Genomic DNA, 16,654 nt, shown 5'->3' on the forward strand with positions numbered 1-16,654 from the left:
ATTGTTACAGTATCTCTGTATTGATCTCTCCCCAGCCGACCTGTTCGATATCCTGCTGCCCATGCTGAACATCTACCAGGAGTTTGTGAGGAACCACCAGTACAGCCTGCAGATCCTGGCTCACTGCAAGCAGAACCGCGACTTTGACAAGCTGCTGAAGCAGTATGAGGCCAAGCCCGACTGTGAGGAGAGGACTCTGGAGACCTTCCTCACCTACCCCATGTTCCAGGTTAGCTCATTTGTCTCACTGATATACACAAGGAATAAAGGCAGAGCCATTTATTTGCGGCAGAGCTGCAGCCTGGAGCCAGATTTTGTCGTTAATTCTGAGCTCTCACGGCCGTTCTGGGCCAAGTTCCTCTCTCCACATATAAATGTTACCCTTGGGCCATATAATTCACCAACTTAATGCTAGTTGGCAATAGCTATGCCAGTGAAACCCAGTTATAGCTGTCTGTAAAGCAGTTGGCCTGCTTTGTTTTCTGGATATTCAAACCTGGACGTCTGTTTAAGGCGCTGCCTGTGATCCAGATGTTAACAGAGACAGAAGGTCCGTCATTAAAATCCAGAATAGACACGAGTTACAACTGGAGTGTGCTATTAGTCCTATAATGGTATGTCTCATCTACAAATCGAACTCTTAGAATATTCTTGAATTATGTACATGTGATGTGTGTTGCCACCAGTTTTCTGAAGTCCAAAGGCATTTTATCGTGCGCTCACTTTTGACTTTAAAGGTGCCCTGTGAAGTTTTATTATTTGTACTTTGAGGTGTAAATAACATGTTGAATTGATTTTGCGTTGTAATTTTTCATTCAACTCTTGCAAAGCCATTTTTGGATCACTCTGAAACTTGCAGTCTTCTTTCCACCTGCATTTCTTTGGCTGAATCCCGCCCCTAGCATTTAGGTATCCTGATTCTTGTTGCGTTGGAAGTGTTAAGGCTACACGGCCCTCCAAATACCGATACCAGCTCGGTAGCTAATTAGCTTACTAGCCAGTGTTACATTGCCAGTGTGGATTTGATCTATATAGACTTATTTTTTAGCCTACAGACTCTGGAGATGCTGCTGCTCATCTCTGTAGGGTTTTTGTTGTTGTTGTTGTTGTTGTAGTTACATCTATACCTCTACTTATTGGAGGTGTCACAATGTGTAAGATGAGTGTGAGCAAAAATGGCAAATGGCACATATGGTTAAATAAAATCCCTGTCACCGAATGGAATCATTTCCACTCGACAATATTTTCACGAATGCGTCCTGGCCTCTACTCTGGCCATCATGGCTCAGTCAGGACTTGGCTCCAAAGACCCGCCTCCTCCTTGAGCACTCACTGGCGACCGTGAGCGATGTCCCATATTGTTGCAGCGCTGATCAAAAACAGAAACAGCAGGCATTTGTCTGCTCTCGCTCAGAATATCCCTGTAGTGTTTTTCATGTCTATAAAAAGCTGTTTTTTTTAGTTGTTTTTTTTTTTTTTTTTTGAGGCTCAGGCTTTAATAATGGCTCCTTTCTGGCGAGGCACGCAGTTTCCCGACAGTCCACTCTGCTGGGGCCTACTGCAGGCTGTGCTGTGTTGATAATAAATTTTGCTGATGAGTGTAGATTGCGCTCTCCGCTGATCTACTTCTCATTAGCGAACGTGCCCATGTATATTCCTGCGGGTGCGTCTTTGTGTTGCTGTTGTTGTCACATTTACGACTGCATGTAAGCTGTTATGTTTGAGCGTGACTCTCTTCCTCTGTAGATTCCTCGCTACATTCTCACGCTCCACGAACTCCTGGCCCACACACCTCACGAGCACATAGAGAGAAACAGTCTGGACTACGCCAAGTCCAAGCTGGAGGAGCTCTCCAGGTACTTTTGTGTGACTCAGTTAAAGTCAAGCCACAAGCAAAGGATTGTGTTACAGAAGCCCTGAGAGTTCAGCGAGACATCTTTTTGATTTAGGAACAGGTGAAAAAAATTACGTTGTGCCTGGTTAATCTTTTCTAAGTTCCTTTTTCTGAATCTCTGAAACAAGCGTAGAAAAAAACAAACATTTTTTTGAGAAAATGACACTGGATTAAATCTCTGGATTTTTTTGCCTCTCAGGGCTTCAGTGGATGGGCGATATGACCTTTAAATAATATTGTGATGTTTTTAGGCTATAAAGCAATACACAATATATATTTTGATATTTTAAAATCTCCTCAAAGCCACTTCATAAATGTTAGGATTGGGTGACAAAAGCTGATGCCAACACCCCGCGACCCCATGGAAAGGGATAGGCGGTTCGGACAATGACATGACATGACAAATGTTCTGTATGATTCACAATGTTAGAGAAAATTAAGAGAAAAACCTTGAAGCCATCCTTTAATTTGGATCTGGACCTAAAGTTAAAGGCGTATATTCTGCCCCGATCCCCATCCAAGTTTTTTGGACATCAGTTCAGCAGTTTTTGTGTAATATGGCTGACAAACCAACAAACAAGCAGAGGGGAAAATATAACCTCAGCAGAGATAATTGTAAAAAAGTAGGAGGGGCAGTCATCAAAAAATCTACAGTAAGATTCAATATGTTTGATCCTCTGCAGCCCTATAAAGTTCGAAGAAGAATGACGAAATGTCCCTTTTCCCCTTAGAATCATGCACGACGAGGTGAGCGAGACCGAAAACATCCGGAAGAACCTGGCAATCGAGCGCATGATCGTGGAGGGCTGCGAGATTCTCCTCGACACCAGCCAGACGTTTGTGAGACAAGGTAACTCCTGTCTTCAAGTGTTGTACTTCAGATCACAGCAAAGAAAAAAAAAACATCCAGTCACTGTCCCTCCTTACCTGTCTGACAGCCTGATCCCAAATCTTTAGCTTCAGTTTTTAAAAAAAAAAAACACCCATCTCTCTGTCTCTCTCTCTGGGGATCAACATGTACTCCTCGTGAGGAGAGTCTTTCATTTCCAAGTGTAATTAGACTGTTCAGAGGCAAACTGATGATGAATCTGTGACTTAAAATGTCACACATCCCCAGCAGGCCCTGACGGATGAGGAAAGGGACGGCAGAAATGCTAGATTATCTAATCTTTAGTACGTCTTTTATTCAGTTTCTACACTGTCCCCACTGTCCACCGTCCTTGCCTCTTTTTTCCACTTGTATATGTATCTTTCTCCCTCTGCTCTTTTATTCCAACATCCAGGGTCTCTCATCCAGGTACCGATGAGCGAGAAGGGCAAGATCACCCGTGGGCGACTGGGCTCTCTCTCTCTGAAGAAGGAGGGGGAGAGGCAGTGCTTTCTCTTCTCCAAGCATTTAATCATCTGCACCAGAGGTTCTGGGGGAAAGCTTCATCTCACCAAGGTGGGCCCGCGCTGCTGAGCCAGCAGTGGCGCCGCTTCTTATTTCAAACGCTGCAATCTTACGGCTCCGCATTAAAAAAAAAAAAAAACCCTGAATCTCGGAGCTAAATTGAACGGATTAACTGACAGGAGATGAAAGCTACGGGGTTAGTGATGTCGCAGCTTTTATCAGTGGCAGTGACCACCGGCGCTACGTGCGCTCATACACGCCTGCATACACACACACACACACACACACACGCAGGCTCAGTCTATATGTTTGAAAGCAGCTGCTTGATGCCTTAATTATTATTACAGCACATCTATGGCTACTTCTTGTGAGATGCTTTAAAGATTTAAACCCATCGTTCATCTTTAAGGTCGCCTCAGTACTTCAGTACGCTTTCTTACTCCCTCAGCCTCGTGTTCGGTCGACTCCTGAGGGAAATATCTGTCTCTTTAGCTGCCATATGCTCCACTACATTCACCATCTAGTTGCTAAATGGTCTCTGCCTGCCGTTTGAAAACTTAACAACACCACGAGAGCAGTAAGAGCGAGCCAAAACTGTAAAGTTGTGAGGTGGACAGCTGAACAATAAGCGCAAAGTCACCATAAAGCTTACAGCCGCAGATTCAGGTGATAAATTCTCTGTGGGCTCATCACTAAAAGTGCCCCTTTTTCACATTTGATGCATTGCTTTTATATGATACAGCTGTTGGAGGAATCATAATCCTCGAGCTTCTTATGAAATCAAACCCTGTACGCAACCCGATGAATAGTTTTCACTGTGAGTGCAGGGCCTTCACATGCTCAGGCGTCGCAGTAGATGACGCCTCCATGTAATCTGCAGTTCCCCTCATTTTGCAGAGGCAGGCGAAGTTAGGTTAGAGCTGTAACATAAAAAAAAAAAAGCTGAATGATACAAGAAGATAAACACAGTCGGCACTCAGACAGATGATGTCAAAGTTTAGCAGCATATGAGGTTTTGCTGCTGAGCTGTTTTTCACAAAGAGATCAGATTTTACTTCTAAAATTCATAACACCACTCGACTGATGAACCCCTGACCGCTGTAGTGTAAACACATGTTGGGTCATGCAATGTTACAGCGCAGTGAGTCAAACATGACTCGTGTGAAGGAACTAAAGGTATATTATATGTTGTTTTGCAGAATGGAGTAGTCTCGCTGATAGACTGCACTCTTATGGAGGACCCTGAGGGGACAGATGATGAGTGTGAGTGGTTTTTTTTTCATGTAGTAGCTTATGAAAATATGCATCCCCCGTACCATGTTTTATTACTGCAGTGTCCCCGAATCTATTAATATTTGGAACAGTTATAAAGGCAGGTAGTGCCACTAGAAAGCAGTTTACTCTCTAAATAATTCAATAAAAAAGATGAAATGATATTTTGACACAAAAAATATGTTTTCCTTTGTCTTTTGTGTAAAAAAAACCAAAACACACCTAACATGTTTGTATTTTTATGTCTCTACTGTTTACGTACATCAATTTGAAGTAACATCGAGTCATGTCTTTACGTTTTTGCCTCAAAGCCAAATCAGACAAGAGCGGCCAGGACATGGAGCACCTGGACTTCAAGATTGTCGTGGAGCCGAAGGACAGCCAGTCATTCACAGTCATCCTGGTGGCCTCCTCCAGGCAGGAGAAGTCTGCATGGACCAGTGACATCAGCCAGGCACGTCAACACCAATCACAGTCTCCGGCAGTCAGACGAGAAGCCGAGAATGTCGGCAGAACTCGCTAACGTGTCCTCTCTGTTTCCCCCCCTCTGCTGCATCTGTCCTACAGTGCATAGACAACATCCGCTGCAATGGGCTGATGATGAACGCGTTTGAAGACAACTCCAAAGTCACAGTGCCACAGATGATCAAGTAAGCCTCATTTTCACTGTGGATATTCACGCAACTCTGCGCATGCTTGTCTCTCTCTAAGGTCGCTTGTGTTTTTGTTTCCCTGAGCAGGTCAGATTCCAGTCTGTACTGCGATGACGTCGACATCCGCTTCAGTAAGATGATGAACTCCTGCAAGGTGCTGCAGATCCGCTACGCCAGCGTGGAGCGCCTGCTGGAGAGGCTGACCGACCTCCGGTTCCTCTCCATTGACTTCCTCAACACCTTCCTGCACTCCTACCGCGTGTTCACCACTGCCGATGTGGTGCTAGACAAACTCATCACCATCTACAAGAAGCCCATCAGCGCCATCCCGGCTCGGTGAGTCACATTTGGACAAGTCTGAACGTTGCAAGGTTGTCGACAGCGTTTGCGATTGAAAAACAAATCTTCTTTGCCATGTTTGGCATCGTTCCACCCCTTACTGTGCTGCATAAAGATGAGATCGATCTGTAATGATGTGAAGCTTTGTTGTGCTCTCGTGAACGCGAGGCATGGGCAGGCGCCAGAGTGGCTTGAACTTTCAGGTTTAACTGCAGCCATATAAATTTATGAAATTGTGAGTAGTTTCACTCGAGGAATCTCAGTTCGAACATAAAGGCTGTGCGAGCTCTGTGGCAGTGGTATTCAAACCATCTGTGCCCAAGTTACACTAAAGGGCAAGATAAAATCTCAAGGCACACCTGTATTCATTTGTCTGTGTGTAAAGCCTCTATGACGGGTTACCTAAGCACTCTGTACACATTTATTTTTTGGGGTTTTTTTGGTTTATTTTCTCAAATGTTTTAAAGGATTTTTTTAACGGGTTCAGGATTGGTAAATGAATGTCTACAGCAGACTGGAACAATAAATGAAAACTCATTCATTGTAACAAAAAACCCACAACACACCACAAATAACTGGTAGAGGCTTTAAATTACAGTTCCTTCTAATATTTGTTAGTCGATAAGTAAACCACTTTTAAGGCGTCTTTATCAGATGGTTATTAACATAATTATGTTTTAATAAGACCACATATGTGTTAATATGCATCACAAACACGTTTATTGTATGACATTTAACATTTATAAGAAACTTGTTCATCTTTTACAGACTGCTTAAAGACATAAATAAAAGCCTTGAGTCACTTTTAATTGTGTATAATAGCATTACAGACATATTAATTGAGTTTAAGTTACAACTGCTAAGCTTTAATTAGCTGACTTGAATAATTTCTTCATTATGAACTTATTAACAGTTAACTATGTTCTTGCAAGACGGCCTTATTATGTTGAGTAAATCCTTTATTATTAGAGATGCATTAGGTGGCTTTTGCCTTTATTGGCCTATTGACACTTGTGTTCATCGTAGTTATTAGTACAAAGACTCATATCCTATAAACTAATGCTCTTTAGAGGGACTTGAAAATGAAGCTTTACCGACCAGCTTGGTGATAGATTCGTCTATCCCTTGCAAAATCCCGAACATTGTATGGAAGCAGCTTAAAAATTCTGAATTCTTATTCTTCACATTAGCTCTGAAAGTGCTGCCAGTGAAGTTCATTTACATTTGAATGTGAATTACATTGAGGATGGATGGGAGGAGGGTGAAATATGAGTCTAGTCGGTGTTCACAGATAGATATTGGTTACATGTGATGGAGTTATTGTTTTAGATTCTGTGTGTGACACTGGGTAGCTTGTTTTGTTGGTAAACGTGAGCAGCAGCAGTCAAGGAAGACAGGTTCTATGATGTTTCAGCATCACTGTGCATGTGTGTGCGTGTGTGTGTGTCGAAGGTAGTAATTGGGTCCGGTCTCTCCTGCCTGCCTGGGAGTGTCTCAACTGGGCCCTGTCGCTCTATGGCAACCATCCTCGGTGCTGCAGGACCCCACCCTCCCCTCTCTGCTCTCTCTCCCCTCCCTCTCTCCCTCCCTCTCTCCCCTCCCTCTCTCCCTCCCTCTCTCCCTCCCTCTCTCCCCTCCCTCTCTCCCTCCCTCTCTCCCCTCCCTCTCTCCCTCCTTGTCTGCAAAAGATCCATAGTGTGAAATATCGACGGAGCGTTGCGGTGGGGCTCGCTCGCCTCGCCGCAGGCTGAGAGCGCGGGGGCCCCTCTGTGGGGCTCGGATCACGGGGAACTCCCCATGCCCACGCCCTGCAGCATGCTCTCCCGTGGCGCTTGTCATGTTACTGTGCGACACCTACACTTGTCTGCGTGTGTCAGCAGTGGCCATGCGCACTATCACTCGCTGTGCTATTTATGGGAACCCGTGAGGTCGCCAGGAGGGTGGCAGGGAGTGGGAGAGGTTTTTTTTCTGCAACACTGCAGCTTGTATCCTGCTTTAAAAAAAAAAACGACCAGACGCGGCTGCAGAGAGACTTCTGGTTGCTGGGCTGCATAAATTATTTAGGAGGTGTTGTGTATTTAGCTAAGCTCTTAAAACATGAGGTATGGTTGCAAATTTATCAAAGAAAAACACACTCTTATATGTCCTAAATTCATATGCTCATATCCTCCCTTGATGCAGGTCCCTGGAGTTATTCTTTGCCAGCAGTCAGAACAGTAAACTTCTATATGGAGAGCCTCCCAGCTCCCCCAGGGCCAGCAGAAAGTTCTCCTCACCCCCTCCTCTCGCCATCGCCAAGAATTCATCCCCAAACCGCCGGCGCAAGCTCTCCCTCAACATCCCCATTATCACTGGGGGCAAAGCTCTTGACCTCGCTGCCCTCAGCTGCTCCTCAAACGGCTATGCAAGCATGTACTCATCCATGTCACCGTTCAGCAAGACCACCTTGGACATCAACAAACTGTATGTGTCCAGCCCTATCGCAAGCAAAATCCCCGACGAGGGAGAGGACAAGAAGGACAAGGCGGAGGACACTCCGGCATCCAAACAAGGTAGGTCGTCGAGCCAGTCCTCGGTGAATCACTCCAATTTTGATCTGCTGCAGTGATGTTTTTAACGACCCGCGCGATTCTGTCGATGCAGATCTCTCCGTGAGGGAAGAAAGTGACAACGATCCGAACCAGAGTGATGACGGGGACGCAGAAGCCTCTCCCACTAAGTCACCAACCACCCCGAAAAACCTCAAATGCAAAAACTCCTCAGGTACATCGTGTCCTAGATATGTGCACGACTCGATGGTGTCATATACCAAGCTTGGAACATGCCACCTGTATCCAGCGCCTCAGCCTGTTCATCACTGAGCTTCCCACAGTATTTCGTTTGACCACTCGAGCAGACTAATACAAGGCTGAAAACAGTCTTACTCATACTCAGAGCTTGTAGTTTAATAATTGTATACGGAAATTAAAGCTCTCATTTCGCGTTAGCTCGCCCTGCTGAAGTGTAATCTATATTAAAATTAAACCAGTTGATGATCATGTGGGGAAAGCCAATGCTTGGCTTCAGTAGGTGTTAGGGAAACTTGTGTCATAGCAACTACATCAAGAGCGTGTTTTCCCTTTCCGCCCACAGCAATGAGGCTGTTTCACCAGAGCCAAGATTATCTGCGCCCTTCTGCATCTTATGACAGAAATCACACGATGGGTTTTTTGTTTTTTTCTTTTTTTAAAGAATCTATCGTGGGAAGTCAGGAATTAACAGAAATTGTGAGGCAGCGAGTGTCTCGCAAATGTGTAGGCTCCTCGGCTGCCTGTGATGTGTCGATGTTCCCGGGATTTAAACATAGCAGACTGCAGAGAATCTGTTGATTCCTCTGTTATGCTGATATTTGGTGGCTATATTTAGCTGCAACCATCTTGAATATCAAAGCCTCTTGTGAAGGCAAGTCTGGAGGGAAAGAGTCCTGTTGGCTTGTAGTGCCCCCCAGTGGAGGCTTGTGCAACAACAGTCAGGCTACTCTGCAGTCTATACAGTAACAGTCGACATAAATGATGTTTTACTGACAGTTTTGAGTCACATTTAATGTAAAAACATGTTGTTCCTTATGGCTTTCCTCAACATGACCACCCATATATTTGAAAATGGTACCAAAATCAATCTCTTGCCAGTTTTCAGAGGCTTATTTTCTTTGTCTCTATGCTTCCCTGTAGAGTTTTCCCTGTTTTCCTACAACAACGGCATGGTGATGTCCTCGTGTAGAGAGATGGATAACAACCGCAGTGCCCTGTCTGCTGCCTCTGCCTTCGCTATTGCAACAGCCGGAGCGAATGAGGGCACACCTACCAAGGAAAAATATCGGCGAATGTCCCTCGCCAGCACCGGTACGCACACCGATCCATTCTTACATAGGGCCTGAGGTCTAGTCAGCTTTCCAGTATTGCAACACCGCCCCATGTCAGGTTCAGTTTACTCAAATTTAAGATTTTATGGATTCTTTAAATTTAGTTTTTCTTTGTTGCTAAAGCTGTTTGTATCATCGTGATGAGAGCTCAGCATAAAAACCTCACCGAATACATCTTCTGCAGGCTTCCCAACGGATCAGAGAAATGGAGACAAAGAGTTTGTGATCAGACGAGCAGCGACCAACAGAGTTCTGAACGTCCTGAGGCACTGGGTGTCCAAACACTCTCCGGTAAAAACATCCCAACACACGGACATATTTTTAGGCGCAGTTCACAACACTGTTATATTAATACTGGTTGTGTATATATATCTAGATTCATATCCTGACTCACTGCTTCTGTTCATATTGATTCAGCAGGTGAGCTGTGAAGCATTAATTTAACACTTAAAAAGCTAAATATATCAAATGTTCTTTTTAGGGAGTCAGTGTAGATGTGACTTTAAGATAATAATATGTAATTCTGCAAGTTTAGATTTCAAGCCACATGTGTCTGTCTGTTTGTCTGTCTGTCTGTCTGTCTGTCACTCTCCAGGATTTTGAGACAAACAACGAGCTGAAGACAAAAGTGATCGCCTTCCTGGAGGAAGTGATGCATGACCCAGAGCTGCTGACCCAGGAGAGGAAGGCAGCCGCCAACATCATCAGGTACAACAACAACAACGACAACAACAATTTATTATACGAACCCGACATTTGGGAGGATTTATGATGCTGCACACATCTCAGGGCTTGAACTTCTCTTTTTTTTAACCGTCTGTCAGGACTCTAACTCAGGAAGATCACGGTGACAATCAGATCACCCTCGAAGACGTGACACAACTGGTGAGTTAATGTTTAGTGTGGAGCAGTTGTGAAGGTGCAGGAAGCAAGGTTCAACAGTCCAAACTCCAAAGAGATTCACAAAACCATAAAATATTAACATTTGAGAAGCCAATACCAGAGAGTCTGTGGTATTGATTTCTTAAAATCAAAGAGCAATTATTAAAATCGCTTTAATTAAATCTCATTAACTGACATATCGTTTCAACTCTAATCCACATAAACTGTGAAGTATATTTACAGTGTTGATATTTGAGGTCTTGTTTCTAAATTTCTCTATCCAAAGCACGTGAAACATCATAATCAGTGAACCTTTGCTCAGCCTTCAGATCACTTGACATTAACTGTTTACCACCATCTATTTACCAGACTTTTTTTTAACTTGCTGTACATGCCACTTCTCAAAGGCTACAGTTTGAATCCATTTTTGGCTGCTTTGTTTCTCCTAGATGGACGGAGGGAAGTGCGAGCCATTCGAGAGCCACTCTGCTCTGGAGATCGCAGAGCAGCTCACCCTGCTGGACCACGTGGTGTTTAAGGTCATCCCATACGAGTGAGTGCCGTCACATCTCAGCCGACCACGGCTGTACAGGAACGAGCCGAGTCAGTGTTCACATCTTCTTTCTGTCAATCCGTCAACAGGGAATTCTTTGGACAAGGCTGGATGAAGAACGACAAAAATGAGAAGACACCGTACATCATGAGAACGACGAAGCACTTCAATGATGTGCGTTCCAGTCCGCTTAACTTTTTTCATTACGCGTCTTGATTTTGAAAAAAGGGGAAGACCAATCGTTTCTCTCTTTTCCCCTGGCCAGATAAGCAACCTTATCGCCACGGAGATCCTGCGCTGTGACGACGTGGTCACTCGCGTATCCGTCATAGAGAAATGGGTGGCTGTGGCCGACATCTGTCGCTGTCTCCACAACTACAACGCCGTGCTCGAGATCACCTCCTCCCTCAACCGCAGCTCCGTCTTCCGCCTCAAGAAGACCTGGCTCAAGGTTTCCAAGCAGGTGCTTATCTCCTGATGTTTTCTTCTTTTCTCTTCTAAGTGTGCTCTTGATAACCTCTTTTTTGTTTTTTTGTTTTCCCAGACAAAAGCTTTGATTGACAAGCTGCAGAAGCTGGTCTCATCAGAAGGCAGGTTCAAAAACCTGAGAGAAGCTTTGAAGAAGTGAGTTCACTTCAAGGACATAGTTTTGCTCTAGATCAATAACGAAGACATGCAGGACAAGTCAATAATGTGTGTGTGTGTGTGTGTGTGTGTGTGTGTGTGTGTGTGTGTGTTTTTCCCCACCAGCTGTGATCCTCCCTGTGTGCCCTATTTGGGGATGTACCTCACCGACCTGGCTTTCATCGAGGAGGGAACACCAAACTACACCGAAGACAACTTGGTCAACTTCTCCAAGATGAGAATGGTGAGATGTTCGGTGGCCTGTCGCCTGACAGAGACCACGTGTGTTTAGAGTCAGAATTTAACATCCTGGATTTTTTTTTCTTTCTGTTTCTCAGATCTCTCACATCATCAGAGAAATCAGGCAGTTTCAGCAAACAGCATACAAGATTGACCTGCAACCAAAGGTAAATAAAGACCAAAACTAAATAGATCAGTGGAGATGAACCTTTTTGGCTTGTGACACCTTAAGAGACGATACGTCTGTAACAGATACAAGCATCTGTGATAAGTACACAGAAACATTTCAAATGTTAGATTTAAACACTGACGATTTTAAAATTAAAGGGTATTCTTTAGGGCTGAAATAGTAAAAAAGAAGCTTTGTCTCTTTGCAGCTGGATCATTCTTTTTAGTTTGTCTTAATTAAGTTAAATTATACAGAAATCTACATGGAAAAAGGCACATATTCTTTTAAAGGGGACTTAGTATGCTCATTTTCAGGTTCATAATATTACTACTAGAATATGTTTACATGCTTTAATGCTCAAAAAACACAATCTACAATATAGACCAACTTAGCTGTCAAGATTTGATCTCAATTGATAGAACGTTCTTCAAACTTGCCTTTCTTCATGTGATGTTGCAGGTATCCCAGTATCTACTGGACCGGAGCTTTGTTCTGGATGAAGAAAGCATGTACGAAGCCTCACTCAGAATTGAGCCGAAAGTGCCCAACTGATGGGGAAGTCGGTCCTCCACGTTATTTTCTCTGTTAATATTACACATCAGTTAATCATCTTTTGTATAGTTGTACATGTTTAAGATATTTGCTCCTCTGTACAGTAGATGTTTAATGACACAAAAACTTTCAGTGTATTTTTTTTTTTTTTTTTGGTTTGTTGCCATGACGCCACCTGCATTAAGGATTTCTTTTTTTAAATTGTTTTGAGGTATTTCATGCATAATAACAGAGGTCACTTTGGTTGTTCACAGCTGTGCCTTCTTAGTGACCAATGACATTATTTTGCATCATCATACTGTGTCGACTTTGCACTTTCTGAGCACTCGTGCTGCCGGCTGTTGTTCTCTTTGCTTGAGTTTTATCGATAACTGAGTTTCTCTGCAACCAATGTAGCATTGTAAAAAATGTAACTGCATCAAATCAGGTAAAAGAGCAAAGAGAATATAACTGTTTCTTAAAGATAAGGAACAATGATCAGTGGAGAAGACAGAGAGATATCTGAAGCATCACTGTCTCAGTGCTTCCCAAACCAAAATAAGGTTCTTCATCTTAATCATATTTTGCACTGCGGACCATTTTTTTTTATTATTGGTTCTGTCATTGTGGATCAACCTAATCAGACAAACAGAGGATGAAAACAACACATAAAAACAAAGCCACTAAACTTATTTAAATGACACGACTTACTCCACAGCCGTGCTACAGCAGTGATTTGAGCCAAATACTAACATCATTATGTTAAAATGCTCAAAATGACAATGCTGACATGCTTATCATCATCATTTCCTATGGTCACCATCTTTTTTTGGTGTATAAGCAAGCTTACATTTGCTAATTACTGCGAAAAACAAAGTCCAGCTGAGGCTGACAGGAATGTAGTTCATTTTGCGGGTATTTGATTATAAAGAAAAGTATTACACCAGTTGAACTTATGATCTGATGGTGGCTCCAGATCAAATGTCTGAGGATCACTAAAGTAACTACATTTCATCCTGAGAGGGACCTGAACGTTTGTACCAAATTGCAGTGCAATCCATGCAATAGTTGTTGAGACATTTTATTAGAAACCACTAAAGTGAACCTCAAGGTGGCACTTGAAGAAAAGTCAGACAGTCATTAAAGTCAGTCGGCCTCATCCTTTGGGGCCACGAATTTGTGCCAAACTTTAGCGCAATCCATCTAATAGTTGTTGAAATATTTCAGTTTGAATCAAAAGGGAGACCAGCTGACAGACCTGCATTATCATCTTCATGTCCACACTACTTGCATGGCTATGAACCGTACAGTTTCTAACCTGCTCGATGGCAAAAAATGTGAAGGCCATTAACAGCTGACAGGGGTCGAGAGCCTCCGCTCTACGATACATATTAACCTAAAAAAAATCAAAGTGTCTTTATATTTGCTTTAAAGGAGCAATTGCTGAGATAAGGCCAGAATTTTAGCTGAAAAAACATTCTAAAAATGAACTTACATTATCAACAGAGTTTGAAGAAACAACAGTGTTGACATAACACCAAAGATATGTACTGTGTTCGAGGAATATCCACTGAAAGTAGCATATACCAGCTAGCCCCAGCCTGTACTGTCTCATAAATCCACTTTCAACTGGAAAGTGGCATCAGTCTAATAGCCCCGTAGTTTCACTGGGTAATAACTGAACAAAATAAATTTAGAAAATAAACAAGAAATGAAATACTTTTACTTCTATTTTTCTTTTACTACATAGAAAAATAAAATGCGTACCTTCAGAATTCATGTTTACTCGCTAAGTAGTACTCTACTAAGATGAGCGTAACTGCCTTGTTATCTCATCGTAAAACACATCTCAATGAAACTCGACATGAAACTTAATAAAAATGACAAACGCAGTCTTGGTTTGTCTTTCAGAAATCAGCCCTGATTCAGTTTAAATAAAACCTAAATTCGCAGAGGAAGATGGGATACTCGTTAGTCTCGGAGGCTGTGTTCCCTCTCATGTCAGGTAAATCCCCCTGTGATCCGAGGTCCGGCTCCAGAAAAACTCTAGGAACTACTACCAAGGTCAGCGAGCAGCAGCTTATAGCCTATTTTTCTAGAACTACCTTCAAATTCTTGCCATATTCTACAAATTACACCTTTAAGGAGCCCAAACTGATCTCAGACACCTCACGTTCATTAATCTGATCAGTTCTAAGCTGCCCAGCAACACTCAGTGAATCCTTTTCACAGATTGCTGTGAATTAAGGTGAGAAATTAGTCATTTACTGCAACGCTCAAAATACACCAGTACAGGACACCAAGTTCTCCCTGTCAAATTTCATGTTTCTTGGTTTTTTTAAATTTTTTTTAGTCCAGCTCATAAAAAAAAAAAAAGTTCACATACGATGGAAAGTGTTGTATACCTTCAGGTTTGGCGATACTTCTGTAGAGTGAAAGGTTGTTGCTCTTCTGTAATTAAAAGACAATCTGTCCTTTTTTGCTGTTCCAGTGATTGTGGAACGTGACTGTATACCACTCTGTTATATGCATTGCTGTTTAAGAACTATGATAAAACATATGTGAATGACCTCTGCCTGCAGCATTCAAACACTATTTTTGTAGTAGTATAAGAGAGAGTGACCTGCTCTTTATATGAACATGGGAAAGTATTTTGTACTTTGTTGTTAAACTCACCTCACTGAGATGTGCTGTACATTTTGTACATGCAACCCTGCATATTTCTCAATGTGGAACAGTGTAATCCTTTAAAACAAAACAACAAAAAAAATGAAATAAAAGAAAAGTTGTATCTCAAGCTTAAACACAAAACGCTACAACGGTGTGGTCCTGAAACCATGACTTAGAGGTAGGAGACAACTTCAAGGTGTTTTGCATTTATACTGTAATCCTGTCTATAACCATTTCTGTTAGCAGGAATATAGTAACGTAGTGCTTATTCTGTGAATATTTGTATGTATTTTTACTATGTATGTACAGTACACTTTTGAAGCTCATATGGCAGGCATGCAACACCCTCACAGACAGAATAATACTATATACTTATACTGTATACACTTATACATGCACATACTCTTATAAGGTATATAAACAAATAAACATTTTGCTGTTAGCAATACCCAGTGGTATGAAAATTATCTTTCAACCCTCATGTTTCCACACCTGAAGAAGAAAATATTGCCAGTTTTGTAAGAAAACAAATGAAAAGACGCCAAAAGAAAAGCTATTATGATGATGATGATGACAGTGATGATGATGATGATGATGATGATAATAACAACAACAAATAAACAAACATGTGTTTCCCGGTTTACCTCTTGCTAATAAATCCATTTTATATCAGGGGCATTTTGTTTCAAGTGTTTTTGTAGATCATCCATCAGCTGACATCACACTCGCTCCGCACGAAATAAAATGTAACGTGAAAGCATCACCAGCATCTCTCTGTCCAACTCATGTGAGCCCTTCACTGGACAAGCATGTAAAATCCTGGCTTTATCTGGGGGAAAAAAGATCTAATTATATAGAATCCACAGGTATAAACATATTGAGAATACATGGCTGGTTACATATTTTGGGCTGAAATGCAAATTAGTCTCAGGAAACTGATCAGACTTTCACGATATGTGAAGAGAATTAATCACAGGACAGGTAAAGTCAGTGTTTGCAGTTTCTTCACATCTATTTCTGTACATATATGATATAAGTGACCTCATTTAAGCATGGATAGATTACTGCCCTTGGGTGAAAAATAAGAATACCACTGCAACCTTTACTCTGTCTCCTTTATATGCCTGAGATTCCAACTAGCAGGACTCCTGTGCAAAAATACAACCTGGTCACAGGTTTTCCTTCTGTTAGCTTGAGGCAGTTTGGTTAAATACAATACAACTTTAGGAATGTGTGAGCACAATATAAACTATGCTTAAAACCAGATTTTGACATTAAAAATCAAAAAACAGCAAAGCTAGTGTGCCAATGCAGCACTAGTTTCATGACACACAGCCAAAACAATCAGATTAATGAGAAGAAATACAACCAACAAACAGCTCATTTGCGATTTCTTTGCACCTTAAGATGTTATTTGTAAGCAGTTATTTTTTAAGTTGTCAACAAGATTCAAAAATCAACTTTTCTTACAAATAGTACGTTTGAAGGCATTTGAAGGAGACACTGATCAGACATTGGTGCTTGTACTCCAAA

General features: G+C 42.2%; 1 protein-coding gene across 1 annotated transcript in view; it reads left to right on the forward strand.

The window, feature by feature from the left end:
• Positions 1 to 15,212, forward strand: part of rasgrf1 (Ras protein specific guanine nucleotide releasing factor 1) — a 30,082-nt gene extending 14,870 nt beyond the window's left edge. Inside the window, exons 7-27 of the mRNA XM_037107713.1 lie at positions 36 to 229; positions 1,747 to 1,856; positions 2,626 to 2,744; positions 3,178 to 3,338; positions 4,487 to 4,550; positions 4,871 to 5,013; positions 5,127 to 5,209; positions 5,300 to 5,548; positions 7,733 to 8,103; positions 8,195 to 8,314; positions 9,262 to 9,432; positions 9,637 to 9,743; positions 10,048 to 10,160; positions 10,277 to 10,337; positions 10,784 to 10,887; positions 10,977 to 11,061; positions 11,153 to 11,350; positions 11,432 to 11,511; positions 11,638 to 11,755; positions 11,850 to 11,918; positions 12,380 to 15,212. Coding sequence (XP_036963608.1) covers positions 36 to 229; positions 1,747 to 1,856; positions 2,626 to 2,744; positions 3,178 to 3,338; positions 4,487 to 4,550; positions 4,871 to 5,013; positions 5,127 to 5,209; positions 5,300 to 5,548; positions 7,733 to 8,103; positions 8,195 to 8,314; positions 9,262 to 9,432; positions 9,637 to 9,743; positions 10,048 to 10,160; positions 10,277 to 10,337; positions 10,784 to 10,887; positions 10,977 to 11,061; positions 11,153 to 11,350; positions 11,432 to 11,511; positions 11,638 to 11,755; positions 11,850 to 11,918; positions 12,380 to 12,472 — 2,813 coding nt within the window. The 3' untranslated portion in view covers positions 12,473 to 15,212. The remainder of the gene's footprint in view (positions 1 to 35; positions 230 to 1,746; positions 1,857 to 2,625; positions 2,745 to 3,177; positions 3,339 to 4,486; positions 4,551 to 4,870; positions 5,014 to 5,126; positions 5,210 to 5,299; positions 5,549 to 7,732; positions 8,104 to 8,194; positions 8,315 to 9,261; positions 9,433 to 9,636; positions 9,744 to 10,047; positions 10,161 to 10,276; positions 10,338 to 10,783; positions 10,888 to 10,976; positions 11,062 to 11,152; positions 11,351 to 11,431; positions 11,512 to 11,637; positions 11,756 to 11,849; positions 11,919 to 12,379) is intronic.
• The last annotated feature ends 1,442 nt before the right edge of the window (positions 15,213 to 16,654 follow it).

This window comes from Acanthopagrus latus, chromosome 8, assembly GCF_904848185.1.
Source record: "Acanthopagrus latus isolate v.2019 chromosome 8, fAcaLat1.1, whole genome shotgun sequence".
In the NCBI taxonomy this organism is placed as follows: domain Eukaryota; kingdom Metazoa; phylum Chordata; class Actinopteri; order Spariformes; family Sparidae; genus Acanthopagrus; species Acanthopagrus latus.